General features: G+C 42.0%; 1 protein-coding gene across 6 annotated transcripts in view; it reads left to right on the top strand.

The window, feature by feature from the left end:
* The window catches only part of FRAS1 (Fraser extracellular matrix complex subunit 1), a 449,074-nt gene that overhangs the window by 347,307 nt on the left and 84,618 nt on the right, over nucleotides 1–17,149 (top strand). For 5 of the 6 annotated variants that reach the window (XM_045392441.3, XM_005554975.5, XM_065545065.2 and 2 more), the window contains 4 exons: nucleotides 1,011–1,274; nucleotides 3,143–3,331; nucleotides 4,780–4,899; nucleotides 5,183–5,362. In XM_045392441.3, the coding sequence (XP_045248376.2) occupies nucleotides 1,011–1,274; nucleotides 3,143–3,331; nucleotides 4,780–4,899; nucleotides 5,183–5,362 (753 nt within the window). The remainder of the gene's footprint in view (nucleotides 1–1,010; nucleotides 1,275–3,142; nucleotides 3,332–4,779; nucleotides 4,900–5,182; nucleotides 5,363–17,149) is intronic. The other variant, XM_065545064.2, reaches the window with a different exon arrangement.

Genomic DNA, 17,149 nt, shown 5'->3' with positions numbered 1-17,149 from the left:
AACCTTAAGCCAAAAAGCTTTCAGAGTTTGCCTATTCTCTTCTCAGAGTTCCCATATCCTCTTCTCAGGGTAGACATCAGTGTTTGATAATCTTGAGCCATTTTATGTACCCTTGTAGACGCATACTAGATGTCTGTATGAACTTGTACTTTTGCAAAAAAAAAAAAAAAAAAAGCACTTTTCCTCATTTAAACCAGATGCAAAACCCACGTTTGGGATCTTCTACCTACTTCTTTTTTTTAAGAGCCATCTCCCCAGTTATTGGCTAAAGCTCTGGAATGCAAGTGGTGTGTCTGAATTCATCGTAATGCTCATTGGTATTTTAAAGATTAAATTGTTGCTGTAGATAAAGGGTTAACAGAAAAGACTGTTGGGCATTGTATTTTAGCTTGCTTCCATTCACTTTCACTTTCTTGAATGAAGCACTTTGACTGTCCCGATGTGGTACATGACCCTTGAAAACAGAAATATACGCTTCAATCTAAAGATGCTTAGTGTCTCTCTTAATTGAAAAGGAATTTAAAGCATAGTCCCATCTTTCACTCTAGATGCCCTAAGAGAAAGACAGTGAGTGAAGAGAGTGCTATTTTCACTTTGCAGAAGGAAAAAATAAGATTTAGATAATGAAGTGAGTTTGAATTCATGGAGGAAGATGTGATTTGTAAGTCACTATATTACCACATCCATCTGTGTCTCCTTAAGAGACTTTTAAACTAGGATAAGTGGGACTTTGTCATTTTTATTTGTATATGAGGCCACAGAGCAGCACCCTGTGCTTATATGTAAAATGCTAAACTGTTGGCACCAAGAGCCTCTGAGGCACTTGACATTCTATCCAGACTCATACTACTTGGAAAAATCAGACAATGTTTTGAATCATATATATATATGTGTGTGTGTGTGTGTGTGTGTGTATATATAATATATGTGTGTGTGTGTGTATATATATATACCTACAGGAATGATATATATTCTACCATTGTTTTGTTTTTCTTTACCTCCTTCCTCAGGTCATCTACTCCAGAGGCAAACTGCCTCTGAGCCTCTGGAGAATGGGAGAGTTTTAGCCCAGGGCTCTACCTTCACCTACCAGGACATCCTAACTGGGCTGGTTGGGTATGTGCCTGGTGTCCCTGGCATGGCCGTGGATGAGTTCCAGTTCTCTCTCACTGATGGCCTCCACGTGGACACAGGGAGGATGAAGATCTACATAGAACTGCCTACAAGTGATGCACCTCACTTGGCTATAAACCAAGGCTTACAGCTCTCAGCAGGTACCACAGAAATAAACGAGAGTGGCCATGATTTTTCTATCCTTATTTATTTTTTGTCCAGTATGCAGTACTTTCTTCCATGTTAGTGATGTGGGTGCATCTTAAAGTAGCTGTTCCATACTTGGGGAGATTGGAGTTTTGGAAAACTCTTATTTTAGGGATACCAAGAATTGTTAGTGACAAATGTGAACTTCTAAAAACCTTTGGACCAGATGCCTAGGTCTGTGAATTTGAGAAAAGGTTGAGAAGAGTTTATAATATTTCCAGGGCCCTCAAAAATCTTAATTTATTCAACTTCTCCTAGGCCCAGGTTTCTTGTAACATTTACTCCCATTCAACAAACCCCATGGAAACAAATAACGAAATATAGCATAATTTTTAAAATGCTTATTTTTTTACAAAATGCATGGAGGGGAAGCTGGGGAACCATGCATTGAAAGTGATTATACAAATAATTGAGAATTATCAGATACGGTATTCTAGGGTTTAACATTCACAATTTTGCTCATGTTTAAGCAACATTGGAGGACCTGTGACAAGTGTTAGTCTTGAACAGTTTGCAGTAGGAAGTTACTTAAGGAGTGGACCTTTTGCCCAGGGTGTCTGCACCTTACTAGAGTTCTGTTGTTTGTCTGTTCTTAGTTTCATGTGTATTTTGCAGTGAAAAATATATGGTATAATAGTATTGGAAAACTTTGTAGTTCTCAAAGGTCTTAAGTATCAAGTCTAGGATTTGACTTTATCCTACTTATAAGCTAATAAACTAGCCTGTTCCTGTTTCATGGATGCTGATAGAAGATACAAGATTCCTCCATCAGAGACATAGCACTCTTGTTACTCATAGCACAGCAGGCAGCATGGGCATCAGCAGGTTTGCATCGGTTCCCTCTGCCATCCCAGTCCCACAGGGGTGATGCAGAGGGCCTAGATAGACACTTTCACGTGCAGTAGGATGCATTACTGAGGGGAATACTGAGCTTGGGGAATTCTCCTTGTTACAGCAGCAGAATGCAAGTCTTTTTTTTTGTCTGAGAGGAAGACATTACCTCATCCCTCAAGGTTGCTCTCTGAGAGATGGCCTGGGTAAAGCATGGTCAGGTCCTTATGTTCTTGGTGTTACCCACCAAGAACATGCAGGGATGTTCACAGCCCATGGCAGATTGTCACTCCAAACACCAGAATGTATTATGCATGAATAACTGGGCTCTACTTTACCGGGATTTACTGTTTTTAACATGATAAAGCAGCTGCATAATAAAGCAAGTGACAAGACCCTGAGAAGAGGAGTTTGCCATTAGCCAAGGCCTTATCTTCATCCCCAACACATGTGCAGTGTCTGGGGCCCAGAGGCTCAGATCTCCTTGCTCCTAACACTCAGCACATCCTCTGTCCTGAGGGATGCTGATTTTCACTACTTGGTCTGAGATGGCAACAAGATATGTTTGAGTTTATGTAAAGCTATTTTTTTCTGATTTGGTGATCCTCAAGATAGTAAAAAAAACTAAATCCAAGGAGGTTTCATCATAGATCTAGGAGTTATTTTTGTTACAGAACTGGGAGTTATTCCACAGATCTAGGTACTAACTGATAGGTCACTGAGTCAAAGGAACATGGGAGAGAATGAAAATGGGTCAGAAGGAAAAAAGTGCTTAGGTGTAGACTCAAGGGATGATTAGCAAATTGAAATGTTGGTACTCTTTCACTAGGGAACTTATAACTTATTCAGCTGGAAACTGAGAAGGGCAAGTGCCTGGTACCTAGACCCAATAAACATATGATAATTTGAACTCCAGTCTCCTAAAATCATTTGACATCCCATTCAAAGGAAATGTTGGGGAATAACCTACTCTCTTCCATTCTCTTCCAAGGGTCTGTAGCACACATCACAGAACAGCACTTGAAAGTGACAGATATTGACTCAGATGATCGTCAGGTTATGTACATCATGAAGGAAGATCCTGGCGCAGGGCGCCTGCAGATGGTGAAGCATGGCAACCTGGAGCAAATTTCTGTTAAAGGCCCTGTCCGAAGTTTCACCCAGGCAGACATTAGCCAAGGTCAGCCAGTTATATTCTTCCTACCAGGCTTCTGTAGACTGCACCTACACTAATAAAATGACAGTTAAATGTCTGGTAGTCTGTGGCAATAAACTGTGCACCCTTTGTTTTGAAGAGCTTCATTTGTTCTCTTCCTTGTTTTCTCATTTATTTTTTTTCTTTTTTGTTTTTGAAAAAGGCCTATCTTTCTTGGTTAAAATGTGTGCATACTTTGACTTAGCGTTGATGGCATTTGCAGGTATTATGGAGAGAAAAAGTTATTTTGACTTGCTGTGATGCTAAAAAGTGTATATGAGAGAGAGAGAGAAGGAAAAAAGAAGTGAGTTGGGATGGATTAAGGTGAAAATTATGCCTTCCTTAGGTGAGCAATTTATATCTCTTTTCAGCTCCCCAAAGAGCACAAGTTAATGGACTAAGCAAAATGGAAGGGCATAAATCAGAGCTGCCTGGGGGAAATTACATGGCTCATCCCTCCTGCAGGAAATGCTGATGTAATGTAAAGGCATAAATGTTAAATGCTACGTAGTTACTGTACAGTGCTTTCAGGGATACAAAAGGGAAAAAAAAGTTATATATTGGGGAAAAAAGTAATCCAAAGGCTTGTGATTATGTGCAATTCTGTTTAGAAGTGGAAATATACCCCTGCTGATAAGAAACAAGGGTCCTGCCCACACACTAACACCTAAAATTGACAGCAGCTGAATTCTCATTGGACCTGGCTGCACTTTAGTGAAGGGGAGTGGAAGAGGCAAAAGGAAAGTAATTCCTTAATTATTTCATGTGTCGGTGTCTACTTTTAAAAGATAAGACCAGTCCCCTCTTCTCAGAGATTTGGTTATATTTACATAACCAAATTGATAGATGCTTTTAAGTGATGCAGTAGGTTAACAAAAATGTAATACATTTTTGTTGTACTTCTCCCTTTAGATCCTTTTGAGTTCTATATGCAGTTTATTTATTAGTTGGTTGGCTATAGCCCATGTTGCTCCATGAACTCAGCAACGAAAAGTGAAGAGTTCTGGGAGAACGTGAGGTGCAGCTCTGTGTCTTCTTGCCCTTGTGATTCGGATATATAATAGGGTCACTCCAGGTGATGTGGGTGTGGTCAGTGCACATTTACACATGGGCAGTTTTGTGGATCTAGTTTTCATGAGATATCCTTAGAGGCTGAGCTGATCTTTCAAAAAGGCTCGGCCTTAACCATGAGAAATGTCACTTGGGGTGATTTTGCTGTGAGAAGGTCTTTGGTTATGAGAAAGTAGATGATGGGAGAGGAAAAGGAGGAAATGAAAACTTTAGATTAAAATGTCAAAAGCAGTGTCAAAGCGAGGAAGGTGTGAATTGATTCATTGGTGTGAACACCAATTGAATTCCTACCTCTTGCTTCAGAAATAAGGGCAGAAAGCACTAATAGCAAACCTTGATTTTTTTTTTTTTCCTTTTTATAGGCCATGTAGAATATAGTCATGGAACAGGAGAACCTGGCGGAAGCTTTACTTTTAAATTTGATGTGGTTGATGGAGAAGGCAACAGATTGATTGACCAGTCATTTTCCATCAGCGTTCTAGGTAAAGGGACATTTGATTTTCTAATATAAAACTATTTTAGCAGTTCTGAGGTTACATAGTTTACACTTTGTTCACCTCAAGGCTCGAGTCCTTCCCTTTACCTAGCTGGTATGGAAACTGAAAATCATACCCCCTTTATTGCACAAACCCCTGGCTCCTTGGTGTGCTGTCTAACACACAGGTCTAGAGATGACTTTGATCTTACTTCTTGGCACCAGGCCTAGAATTAAAGAAAGGAGGCTGAGAAGATGCCATTTCAAAGCACTATTTCTGATATTTTCAGAAGACAAATCCCCACCAGTCATCATCACCAATAAAGGACTGGTCTTGGATGAAAACTCAGTAAAGAAAATCACCACCCTGCAGCTGTCGGCCACTGACCAGGACAGTGGCCCTACAGAATTGATCTACAGAATCACCAGACAGCCCCAGCTGGGCCACCTGGAACATGCAACATCACCAGGTAAGTCTATCATCTCTTGATTTATTGAATCAAAACTTAGGCCTTAGTAAGTATTGAGGGCAGCCACATCATGTATCATGTATACCTAGAATCTGCCTTAATTCATATTTATTTTCTGCCTCACTGATTTTGACCATTATGCACTGCCTTGTATTATACTTAGCACACAGCAGGTGCTTAATGATTACACCCTGAAGGTAAATTAAAAAGCACATGTAAAATTTTCTGTATGCAATCTTGTCTCCATAACTAGATGATAAATTCCTTTAGGGCAAACACTGCATCCTGCTTTTCATCTATACTCCCTTGAGCACTTGTGCAAGGCATTCTGCAGGGCTTAAAAATTCAATCCAGTGAATAGTGAGTGAGCAAGTCTACTGAGCAAGATTCTGGTTTAGCTGCTGTTCAGGAAGTGAAGATGAATGAGATACAATCCTTGCCCTCCAGAGTTCTCTACTGGGTAAGAAAAGGAACCTTTGCACATAACCATAACTCAGGGGAAAATATGGCAGGTGTTTTAAGAAAGGTATAAACATGGTGTTGTAGGAGTTTAAAAATGGGAGAGGCTACATTGGGTGAGAAAGTGCACAGAGGTCGCATTTAAGAGTGCCGTTGGAAGGCAGAGTTTGGGCATACAGAATTTGTATTCTTTCCAGAGACGGGAATAGCATGAGAGGCACATTCAAACAACAAGTAGGCCAATTTAACTGAAGCACATATTCTAAAAATAGTAGGAGATGGGGCTCAGGCACAGGTTGAGAGTTTATGGAGGATCTTCGAAGTTGGGATAAGTAACCTCTATTTAATTTAATAAGCAATAGTGAGTTACTGTGGAATTTTGAGCAAGGAAGAAAAGTGAAATTCATCAGGTAGTGTCTAACAGGAAGAACTGAAGGAAAGAAAAAGGAGGCAGTGGCAGGGGTTAGAAAACTTTCACATTTGGCCAGGTAGAAGGTAGTGGGGTTTCACCTAGAGCAGCAGCCATGAGAATAGTAACATGAGAATAATGTGAGAGAGAATTCCTGTACCTAGTAAGTACTCAATAGACATTTGTTGGTTGAATGAAGGAAGGAAGAAAGGAAGGAATTTCAGGGGAGAACCTGTACAAGTTGGGAGCTGAATGGCTGTGAGTGACAAGAGATATTTTCTGAATAAACAATCTAGAGCCAGGTGCAGTGGCTCACACCTGTAATCCCAGCACTTTGGGAGGCTGAGGTAGGAGGATCTCGCTTAAGTCCAGGAGTTTGAGACCAGCCTGGGCAACATAGTGAGACCCTGTTTCTTTTCTTTTCTTTTTTTTCTTTTTCTTTTTTTTTTTTTTTTTTTTTGAGATGGAGTCTCGCTCTGTCGTCTAGGCTGGAGTGCAGTGGCGCAATCTCAGCTCACTGCAAGCTCTACCTCCCGGGTTCACGCCTCCCGGGTTCACGCCTCCCGGGTTCATGCCATTCTACTGCCTCAGCCTCCCAAGTAGCTGGGACTACAGGTGCCTGCCACCACACCCAGCTAATTTTTTGTATTTTTAGTAGAGATGGGGTTTCACCTTGTTAGCCAGGATGGTCTCGATCTCCTGACCTCATGATCCGCCTGTCTTGGCCTCCCAAAGTGCTGGGATTACAGGCTTAAGCCACCGTGCCTGGCCTCTTTTCTTTTCTTTTCTTTTTTTTTAAAAGGCCAGATGTGGTGATGCACATTTGTAGTCATAGCTACTTGGGAGGCTGAGACAGGAGGACTGCTTGAGCCTGGGATTTGAGGCTGCAGTGATCTGTGATTGCACCACTGCACTGCAGCTTGGTGACAGAGCCAGACCCTATCTCAAAAAAAAAGACAATCTAAAGGTAGAATGATCTTTATTTCTTGGAACATAGAGGCAGTGACAGCATGTTGGAGATTTAGAGCTTCATGGATTCTTTTCATATTTTAGGTTATAGAGTCTTCATTAATTCAACCAGGGAAATGGAAAAACAGGAGAAGTTCCTGCCCTGATTGTACTCACTTTCTAATGCAAGGATTTCAACAGCAAGGAAGCAAACACATATATGCTGTGTCAGATGGTGATGAGTGTCCAGGAGAAGTAAGGGTATTCCCGGGAGAACACAGCAAGCGGGTGAGGGAAGGCCTCTTTAATAATAAGATGACAGTTGAGCAGGCATCTGAAGAAAGCCAGGGAGCTGGCCATGCTGATACATTAAAAAAAAAAAGGACATTCCAGACAGAGGGATCAGCAAATGTCAACATCCTGAGGCGGGTTCCATCAGGCAAATCACATTCAAGACGTAGCAAGGAGACCAGGGTGGCTGCAGCAGAGTGAATGAAGGGGAGAGTTGGGAGAGATGAGCTTTAAAAGATGGAGGGTGATCAAATGGAGGAAGTGAGGGAGGCAGACCGCATCTGGGTCCACAGCGATGGTGGAGGAGGGCGTGTTGTACGTGTGGCAGGAGGGCGTACAGAGAGATGGACAAATTGGCTAAAATCCCTAGTGGGAATTAGAGCAGGTCACCTGCCTTTTTGTCTGTAAGTTCCTGGGGGAAGTATGCAGAGCAGCACCCCCAAGACCTTGGCTACTGAGATATTAGATAAAGAATTCATGAGCTAATTGTCTCTGCCAGAATTCTGGAAGGCTGCTGATTGTATCTCTCCAAAGATTAAAGGGCAGACTTGGCTGTTGTGTTAGGCGGCGCATCCCCACCGTGCAGAGCCTTCAAAGGTCTGAGCTTCCGCAAGGCACTACCATTGCCTCCCTGCTGGTCAGTAGCAGTCCCAGCTCTTCCCTGACCCCAGCTGTGTTAAGAGTCCTGTTGGGGAGGCAGGGGCTCCAAATTTGCTTTTTCTGTTTTCACAGCCCTCAGCCTTTCCTGGGCTTAAAATCTGGTGACTGAAACCAAGCCAGCTCTGGTTCAGGAGAGGCCAGTAGGTGATCATGCCTCCTCCTCCTGGAGCAGCGCCCTCCAGAAGTGGAGGGATGCCCTCTACCTGGGATGGTTCCTTCAGGTGCCCTTTTCCGATGGGCTTGACTTCCTAATTCACACCTTTCCCAGTCCCTACCAGGTTTTCTCAATCTGCCTGTTTCCAGTAACTCTGAAGACAGCAGATACAAGGTTCCAGCCCTCTTCTCATTACTCTGAGGCGCCCCTCCCCATGGCTGGTAGAGCATGACTTCTCTGCCCTCCTCATCACCAACCCCATACTGAGCCCCTTCTGTTTCATTTTGCCAGGATTGTCTCCTTCCTTACCTCCCCAGCATGAGAAAATGTTCATGGGGGTGGTTGTTTTTACATGTCAAAAGTCTCCCTTTGGAGGAAGTACATGTTGAATACTTACTGGCCTCCCTGAAGGCCGGTGGCTACAGCTTAGCGAAAAGCAGCAGCACCTCACCCCACTTGTCTCCATGGGTGACGATGGGTTTACCAGAAGTTGGAGTTGAGGGGGGCGGAGGCGGGGGTGGGGGTTCTGTTATTTCCAAGAAGAGCAGAGCAACTTCTAGGCCAGTGTCTGTAGTATGGGGCAAGATATTTATTTGGGGACCAGACGCCTCCTGGAATTATTATTAATCATTAGTGCTGCAGACACCCTCCTGATGGTTAACTGGGAAATAGACTTATTTTGATGCTGTCTTGCTTGGTCAGCTGATTATAATTGACTGTCCTCTGTAGAGAGAAAAGGTGGGGAAATCTCTTCTTCCCCATAGGAGATGTAGGGAGCCATCTGCCTATGCAAACTGTGCAGAAGACAGACCTGAGCCTTCTGTCACCGAAGAGAGTCCAGTCCCTGTATGCGCTATTTTTCCGAGATTGAGCAGGCCACACCCTCACATCAGGGTTTCCCTCTGTCAATAGACCCAAAATATCCCTGTTTTTCTTGGGATATGAGAGTAAGGAGTTATATTAACTAAGATAGAAGCTAAGCTGCTGGACCAAGGAGACCCCAAAATACAATGATTTCAACAAGACATTCGTTTTCTCTCAGAGTAATCCAAAGGCAGGTGGCCCAGGGGTGTGAGGTGACTCAGTGATCCTCAATGTGAGGCTTCCACCTCTGGGCCAAGGTGAATGCTGCAGCTGTGGTCATCCCCCAGCCAGCAGAAAGGAAGAAAAGGCCAGGGGAGCCCCACATCCATTTTGTTTTTAGGAGTATTACTGGAAGAACACACGTCACTTTTTTTTTTTTTTTTTTTTTTTTGAGACGGAATCTCACTCTGTCACCCAGGCTGGAATGCAGTGGTGCAATCTTGGCTCATTGCAAGCTCTGCCTCCTAGGTTCAAGTGATTCTTGTGCCTCGGCCTCCCGGGTGCCTGGGATTACAGGCATACACCACCACACCTGGCTAAATTTTGTCTTTTCAGTAGAAACGGGGTTTCGCCATGTTGGCCAGGTTGGTGTTGAACTCCTGACCTCAAGTGAGCTGCCTGCTTCGGCATCTGAAAGTGCTGTGTTTACAGGCATGAGCCACTGTGCCAGGCCTCAGATAACATATGTCACCTTCCAGTGGCAAGAGCATATGTGTGCAAAGCTGTGAGGTGGCTGGAGAATGTAGACTTTAACTGGGTATCTAATTACTTAACTAATAGTCAGGAGTCGTATCTTTTTTAAGCAGGGGGAAGTAATATTGGGATATAGTTATTTCCAGGACAACACTGGTTTTCAAGGGATAGGGCATTTGGTTGTCACCCCTAGGGTACAAGTTGTCACACTGATTCAGATGGGGATGAAGGCTAATGGTGGCTAAACAAGCATTTAGAGGGTAGAGATAGGGATGCTATTAATAAATGTCCTGCAATGAATGGGATAAGCCCTGAACCAAATAATTGTTCTGTCTAAAAGGCCAGTAGTGGATTAGTGAGAACTAGTAGGCTGTGGCATCTAATCCTAAGTCTGAATCCTCGTTCTTACTTTTAGCTTTATTCCTGATAGAGCATATTGAAATCAGCAGAGCTCCAAGAGACAGCTCTCAACACAACACAACTCTCAACACCTTACTCATTTCAGTCTCACCCCACGTGCTTCATTCAGAAGTTAGGTAGTTGCTGCTTCTGCAATATTTCAAGGAGGGCTACCTCCTGCTGGATTCCCCTCACCAGTTACAACACACCTTCCTCAAAGCCTGAAGTGACATAATGGCTGCTTGGCCAGATGAAGAAAAGGTCCTCTCTGATCTGTCAGAATTTCTAAAGGCATTTAGAGACCCATTAAAAGGCCCTTTGCTGGTGGGCAACCAGGGGAAAGCCACAGTTGCTCTCCTCCCCCTGTGGAGTCCACTGGAAGCTGAAGCAGAGCCTGAAATAAACTTTTCAGATGACGTTAGTGCTTAGCAAAGGCAAACAGAGAAGGACTTCTGCACCACAGGAGGGCAGCGGCAGCGGGTACCAGAGGTAGATCTCCTCGCTGGTCAGCCCCCAAAGCTTCTTGATTCTGTGAGAGATGCTGCTTGAAGAAAAGCGTTATGTACAGTGCTTAGCTTCATGCAGCCTCTGTGAATCGCAGGTTACAAAGAGTATTTCCCCACCCTTCTGGGAATGTGGAACTAACCCCTGTGTTGTTATTGTTGTTTTAACCATTCTCAGGATCCTATCTTGCTCTTAAATCTTAAAATCAGGCAGATGAAGAGCTTTACCCTCATCAAATTGAAAATCCTTTCATCAGCTATTTACTAATCACCGACGTACCCACGAAAGTGAGTACCCTCGAGGACGAGTCTAGACATCTTAAATCCTTAAATCCTTTGGCTGTTACAAAACTCTGCAGGGAACCCTTTCTTGCTAAGAGTTAACTTATCAAGGTGTCACCCACAAATTTTCCACTTTCTACTTTGTACTCGCTGCCAAGTTCTCATTTCTTGAAGGAGCTAAATTAAAGCTCTAAAAAAGGTAAACCATCTTTCAAACAAGCATCTCTTCCCTTCCTTACCCCAGTTGACCTTTTAAGGCCACTTCTGAAAGTTCTCAGGGAAGTGGACATTTTGTCCAGAAGTCGTAATATCATCTCAACAAGATTGCAAAATGGAGGGACAGCATCATGAGAGCCTGTGTGGCTTGGGCAGATAATATTGTCCTTAGGGAATACACAGTTAGAGAGAGAGAGGTCAAAGTGAGAACTTCCAGGTAATGTCCTGGGCTTTGACTCAGCCACCTCCATAAATCAGACTACCCTGGAGTCCAGGCTGCCTCCTGGGATGTGTGACTACGGGATAGTTAAACCTCTTCAGCTGTGCATGCACCCTCAGCCCACTCATAATCCTCATTCCTCACTAGCTTTCTATCTTTGTGGAGGCTAGTCTGTATCGTGTCCTCATGTATGGAGAAATCGCAGTACGAAGCCCCCTTTAGGCTACCTAGTCATGACTGCAGTTTAAGGGCCAACCCTTAGCACTTACCAGTTTAGTAACAGTCATATGAAGCATTATTTTTATTCACCAGATATAAATAGTTCTCTTGTCAGTAAATCCACACAATTTCTCTTATTAAAAATATTGCAGAATTCAAAGCAGAAAACCAAATATCACATGTTGTCACGTATAAGCAAGAGCTTAACATTGGGTATACGTGGACATAAAGATGGGAACCTTAGACACTGGGGAGGGAAGGGGTGGGGGGAAAGGCTGAAAAACTTACTATTGGATATTGTGTTCACTATGTGGGTGACAGGATCAACAGAAGCCCAAACTTCAGCATCACACAATATACCCTGTCACAAACCTGTACATGTACCCCTGAATCTAAAATAATTTTTTAAACCTGCAGAATTCATATAACTTCAGACATAACCACCGCTGCCCCCACCACTGCACAGATCAAATAAGATCAAATACTTGATGTTAGTGTCATCCACCATTTTATCTGCTACCTCTGAGGGGGCTATGACTCTTCCAGTTATAGAGATGACAAAAAAATACAATGAAATAAGGCAGTGTGTTACACTAGCCTATGTGACTCATATAGAACAGAAAGAAAGCATTAAAAAAAAAAAAAAGAAACCAAAGCAGGTTTTCTGATTGTTCTTTCTACTCTTCTATTACATCAAGCGTTCTCAGCTCTATTTGGACATTAGAATCACGTGAGTGATTAGAATGTTACACATTAGAATCGTCTGAGTGAGTGGCATGTGTTTAAAAATAATGATGCCTGGGCCCCACCTAGACCAATAAATAGAGACTCCTAGAGATGGGGCTTAGAATATAAGTGTCTTTTAAAAGGACCCCAGTGAAATTCTATTTATAGGCTGGTTTGTAATTACATACATATGGTACTTGTCATATTAGAGTTGCTTCCTTCCCTCCTTTTCTCCTTGCCTGCCTTTCTCCCTTCAGCAAACACTTACTGCTACAAGAGACTACTTAGTTTTGGAAGTGGGGGACGTGTAGAAAAATATGTGCATGTGTGTTTCGGTAGCCAGGCACACATAATTTGGTACACACATAATTCACACACATGTTCGGTAGCCACATGGCAGAGGACAGGGGCAGCCCAAAGCACGCATGGCAGGTACCACCTAAGAGAGGGGTGGGGGTTAGTTGGGAAACAGTTCTCAGAGGTGATGCTTTAGCAATGGTGTTATTTCATTTCCTCTTTATTCCAACCTCTTTCAGTATTGTGAGACCATCCAAAATAGGATGCACCCATTGTCTTGGTTGGGTTCTCCCTGAGAGCAGAGGCATATTAGCTTGCTAGGGCTACCATTAAAAAGTTTCACAGAATATGCAGTTTAAACAACAGAAATCTATTGTCTCACAGTTCTGGTGGCTGCAAGTTTGAGATCAAGGTATTGGTAGGACTGGCTTCTTCTGAGAGCTGTGAAGAAAGGACCTGCCACAGGCCTCTCTCCTTGGCTTGGAGATGGCCATCTTTTCGTTTATGTGCTGTTCTCCCTGTTTAGATATGTCTGTATCCAAATTTATCTTTTTTATGACACCAGTCATATTCCATTAGGGTCCACCCCAATGACCTCATGTGATCTAATTACGTCTACGTTGACACTATTTCCAGATAAGCCACATTCTAAAATACTGGGGCTTGGGATTTCAACATGTGAATTTGGGGTAGGGAAAGGGTGCAATTCAACCTATCACAAGAGGCTTTGCAAAAATCCTGAAGCTAGAAGGCTGAGAGTCTCCCACAGGATGAGCTTCAGATAGGACATGGACATGGGTAACATGCATGGAACTGCCCACAGCTGGGCTGCAAGCGGGAGGTCTGAGGCATCATCTAACAAGCTGTTAAGAAGGCAATTTCTTCAGAGATGCTTTATTTCCACACCATTTCCCTGACCTGGACTCTGCTTTCTTTGGCGTGCTGGCCCTCCAGGGGAATTGGAAAGACTGACAGGGTTAATGTGGGTCTCCATAATACTGCCAGATACATAGTTTAGCCAGCAGGTTAGTGATTGAAAACACCTTCAATGGGATTAAAACCCTTCAAGATATTTCAAATTGCAACTGCCTGCTGTGACAGCAGTAGGGACAATATGTGATTAGAAACACCACCTTGCTGGCAAATGAGCAGATGAAGTCTTCCAAAACCCAATTAGCAAAGGCTAAAATTTTAAAAATAAAAAGTGGATGAGGATGGAAAATATAGTCATGCATTGCTTAACAATGGGGAATACATTCTGAGAAATGCATTGTCAGGCGATTTCATTATTTTGTGAACATCACAGAGTATGCTTACATAAACCTAGATGGCATAACCTGCTACACACCTGGGCTATATGCATAGCCTGTTGCTCCTAAGCAACAAACCTGTGCAACGTGTTACTATACTGAATACCGTAGGGAATTGTAACATGATGGTAAGTATTTGTGTATCGGCACATATCTACACATGGAAAATGTACAGTATTGTAATTTTATGGGATCACCATCATATGCAGTCCGTTGTTGACCGAAACTGAAATGTCATTATGTGGCGCATGACTGTATGTGCTCAAGAGAACCTCTTAGGTATAGATTATAGTGGATAATCTAAACTAATTCACCAAATATGGTTTGAGCACTTACTGTGTTCCAGGGGTTATTCTAGGTGCACATCAGTGAAGAAACATGAAAAATTCTTGTCCTCTTAAAACTCAGGTTCTAGATGCAACTTGTTACCCCTGGCACATATTTATGAGTGTCATTTAAACGATAATATTAAAACCCATCAAAATCAATATTTCACACAAGAAAGAGGGTACAGCCAATAAGCCATTTTAGAAGGAACTACTCAAAAATATTGTGGTTTTTTTTTTGAGTGGTAAGTCTATGAATGATATTTCTTTCCTACATGTCTAGATTTTTCACATTTTCTTTAATAGACATATATTACTTTCATATTGAAAAAGCGTTAAAGAAGAAGAGTGAAATTCAAGAGGTTTCTTGTCTAGATGAGTTTTACAAAAAGTGCTCCTAGAAGGCGTAAACTTTGTAATTAGACTGCCTCGAGTTCCAATTTCAGCACTGCCCCTTTATTAGCTATGTGACATAGGGTATGTCACATAACATTTTAATTATATAAATTACAGTGTCATGATATACAAAATGGGGGTAACGTGCTAACCTCAACCTCCCAGAGTTGTTAAAAGATAAAATTCAACATACATAAGCAGCCTTTAAACTGTGTTCCACCCATAATAGGTGCTCAATGTTTGCTAGATTGAATTAGGAAAGTCCCACTAAGGTCAAGCCTAGCACTCTCGTGCAATGTAGTGAGAATATAAAATGGTACTACCACCTTGGAAAAGCAGTTTAGCAGTTTCCCAAAAAATTACGCATACACCTAACATATATTCCAGGCATTTCACTCCTAGAGGTTTACCAAGAAGAATGAAAGCTTATGTCCATACAAAGATTTGCACACTAATCATCACAGCAGCTTTATATGTGTAGCATGCTAAATGAAAGAAACTAGACACGAAATAGTATATACTATATAATTCTATTTATTGAAAAGTAGAGAAAATGCCAACTAATCTGTAGCATCAGAAAGCAATTCATTGGTTGCTTTGCGATGGAGTAGGCGATGGGAAAGGGAAGGATGGAAGGATTATGAAGCGTAAGTTGGAAACTCGGGGCTGAAGAATTGGTTCACTATTTTGAATGAGGTGATGGTTTCTGGGTGTGCCAAAGCTTATGAAATTGCACACTTTACGCCGGGGGCAGAGGCTCACGCCTGTAATCCCAGCACTTTGGGAGGCCGAGGTGGGTGGATCACCTGAGGTCAGGAGTTAGAGACCACCCTGGCCAACGTGGTGAAACCCAGTTTCTACTAAAAATACAAAAATTAGGCAGGTATGGTGGTAGTGTGTGCCTGTAATTCCAGCTACTCAGGAGGCTGAGGCAGGAGAATCACTTGAACCTGGGAGGCGGAGGTTGCAGTGAGCTGAGATTGTGTCACTGCACTCCAGCCTGGGCAACAAAGCAAGACCCTATCTCAAAAAAAAAAAAAAAAAAAAGAAAGAAAGAAAGAAAGAAAAGAAAAAGAAATTGCACACTCTATATATGTGTAATTTATTATGTGTCAATTTTACCTCAATAAAAAATATTTTTAAAAATCAATCTCAAGAGGAAGGCAAAATCTATCACCTTTCTTAATCAGTCTTAGACTTCCATAAAGGGAACAGTGAATTAGGTGACCAGTTGATGGTGAGAATCCAAATGAGATTTTCCTGTGAGCTGTGAGAATGGATTCACAGCAGGGGGAAGAGATTTAAATTTCTCAGTACAGCCAGTCTGAAGTTATTAAATTTTTAAAGAATGGTATGGATTTCTGTCCAGAGCCAAAAGACAAAGCTATAAGACAGGGTGCTACATTTCTTGCCTGTCAAGAACTGATGTAGCAAGCACAGAAATATAAAATGCCTCATCAAAAAATTAATGCCCCCATATTCGGGAGGCTATTGTATCTGTGTGACAAATTTCAGATGATAAGGAGAGATGCAAATGTAAACCATGTGGGTTGATTTTTTTTTTTTTTTTTTTTTACTTCTTAAAGATACAGCAGTGATACTGATGTCACCCTTAAATATATGAGTCAATGTAGAATCTTTGTTTTCTTTGTAGGTTAACAATGACAAATCATAAAACCCAGAATACAGCAAATCAATTTCAGGGCCAAACTAAAGGACTAGATTACATTGATTAATACCTCAAAACCCAGAATCAGAAGGAGATAATCTGTGCTAGAGGATGAAAAGATGTGATTTTCATTTCAGTCTTGATTGGCACCTGGGTATGAGCGCTAGCAGCCCTAAGATAGAAGCAACAATTCCAAGTTGTTTTGCTAAATGTTGTGAGGCATTTAAAACAGAGACATTGCACATTAATGGGATAGTTTGCCATTGTTTAAAATTTCTTTCAAACTTTTTGTTTTAAAAATGACTCTGGAAAAAAAATTTAACATGATTTTTTTCTCTATTATATTATTAAAGGGTATTGTTTTTCAAGGTCATTTTTGATTTGGTATGGAATAATTGCTCATGCCCCAAAGTCATGCGGTAAGTTTTGTTACTGCCTGACTGGCTAAAGTGGGATGGGAGAAGCTAGAATCGTAGACCTGAGAGTTGAAAGGAACCTTGAAGAATATCCAATAAAATTATGGCAGCCAGGGATGGCTTACCAATCACAGAAACAAAGCCATGTGTAGCCACGCCCTGTAACGTTAGTTTAAAAGCTAAACCGTTATGCAATATTTAAAATGAGGGTAGGTCTTCAGAAAGGACTGTGACGCTTGGGGGAATATAAAACTGAAGAGAGAGGGGCTTGGAGAATAAGACAATGGCTCTACCTTTCACAGATTTTACCTACATATATAAATCCCAAGA

This window comes from Macaca fascicularis, chromosome 5 (assembly GCF_037993035.2).
Source record: "Macaca fascicularis isolate 582-1 chromosome 5, T2T-MFA8v1.1".
Classification (NCBI taxonomy): domain Eukaryota; kingdom Metazoa; phylum Chordata; class Mammalia; order Primates; family Cercopithecidae; genus Macaca; species Macaca fascicularis.
Note: the sequence above shows the minus strand (reverse complement) of the source record. Positions and strands in the feature narration are given on the sequence as shown.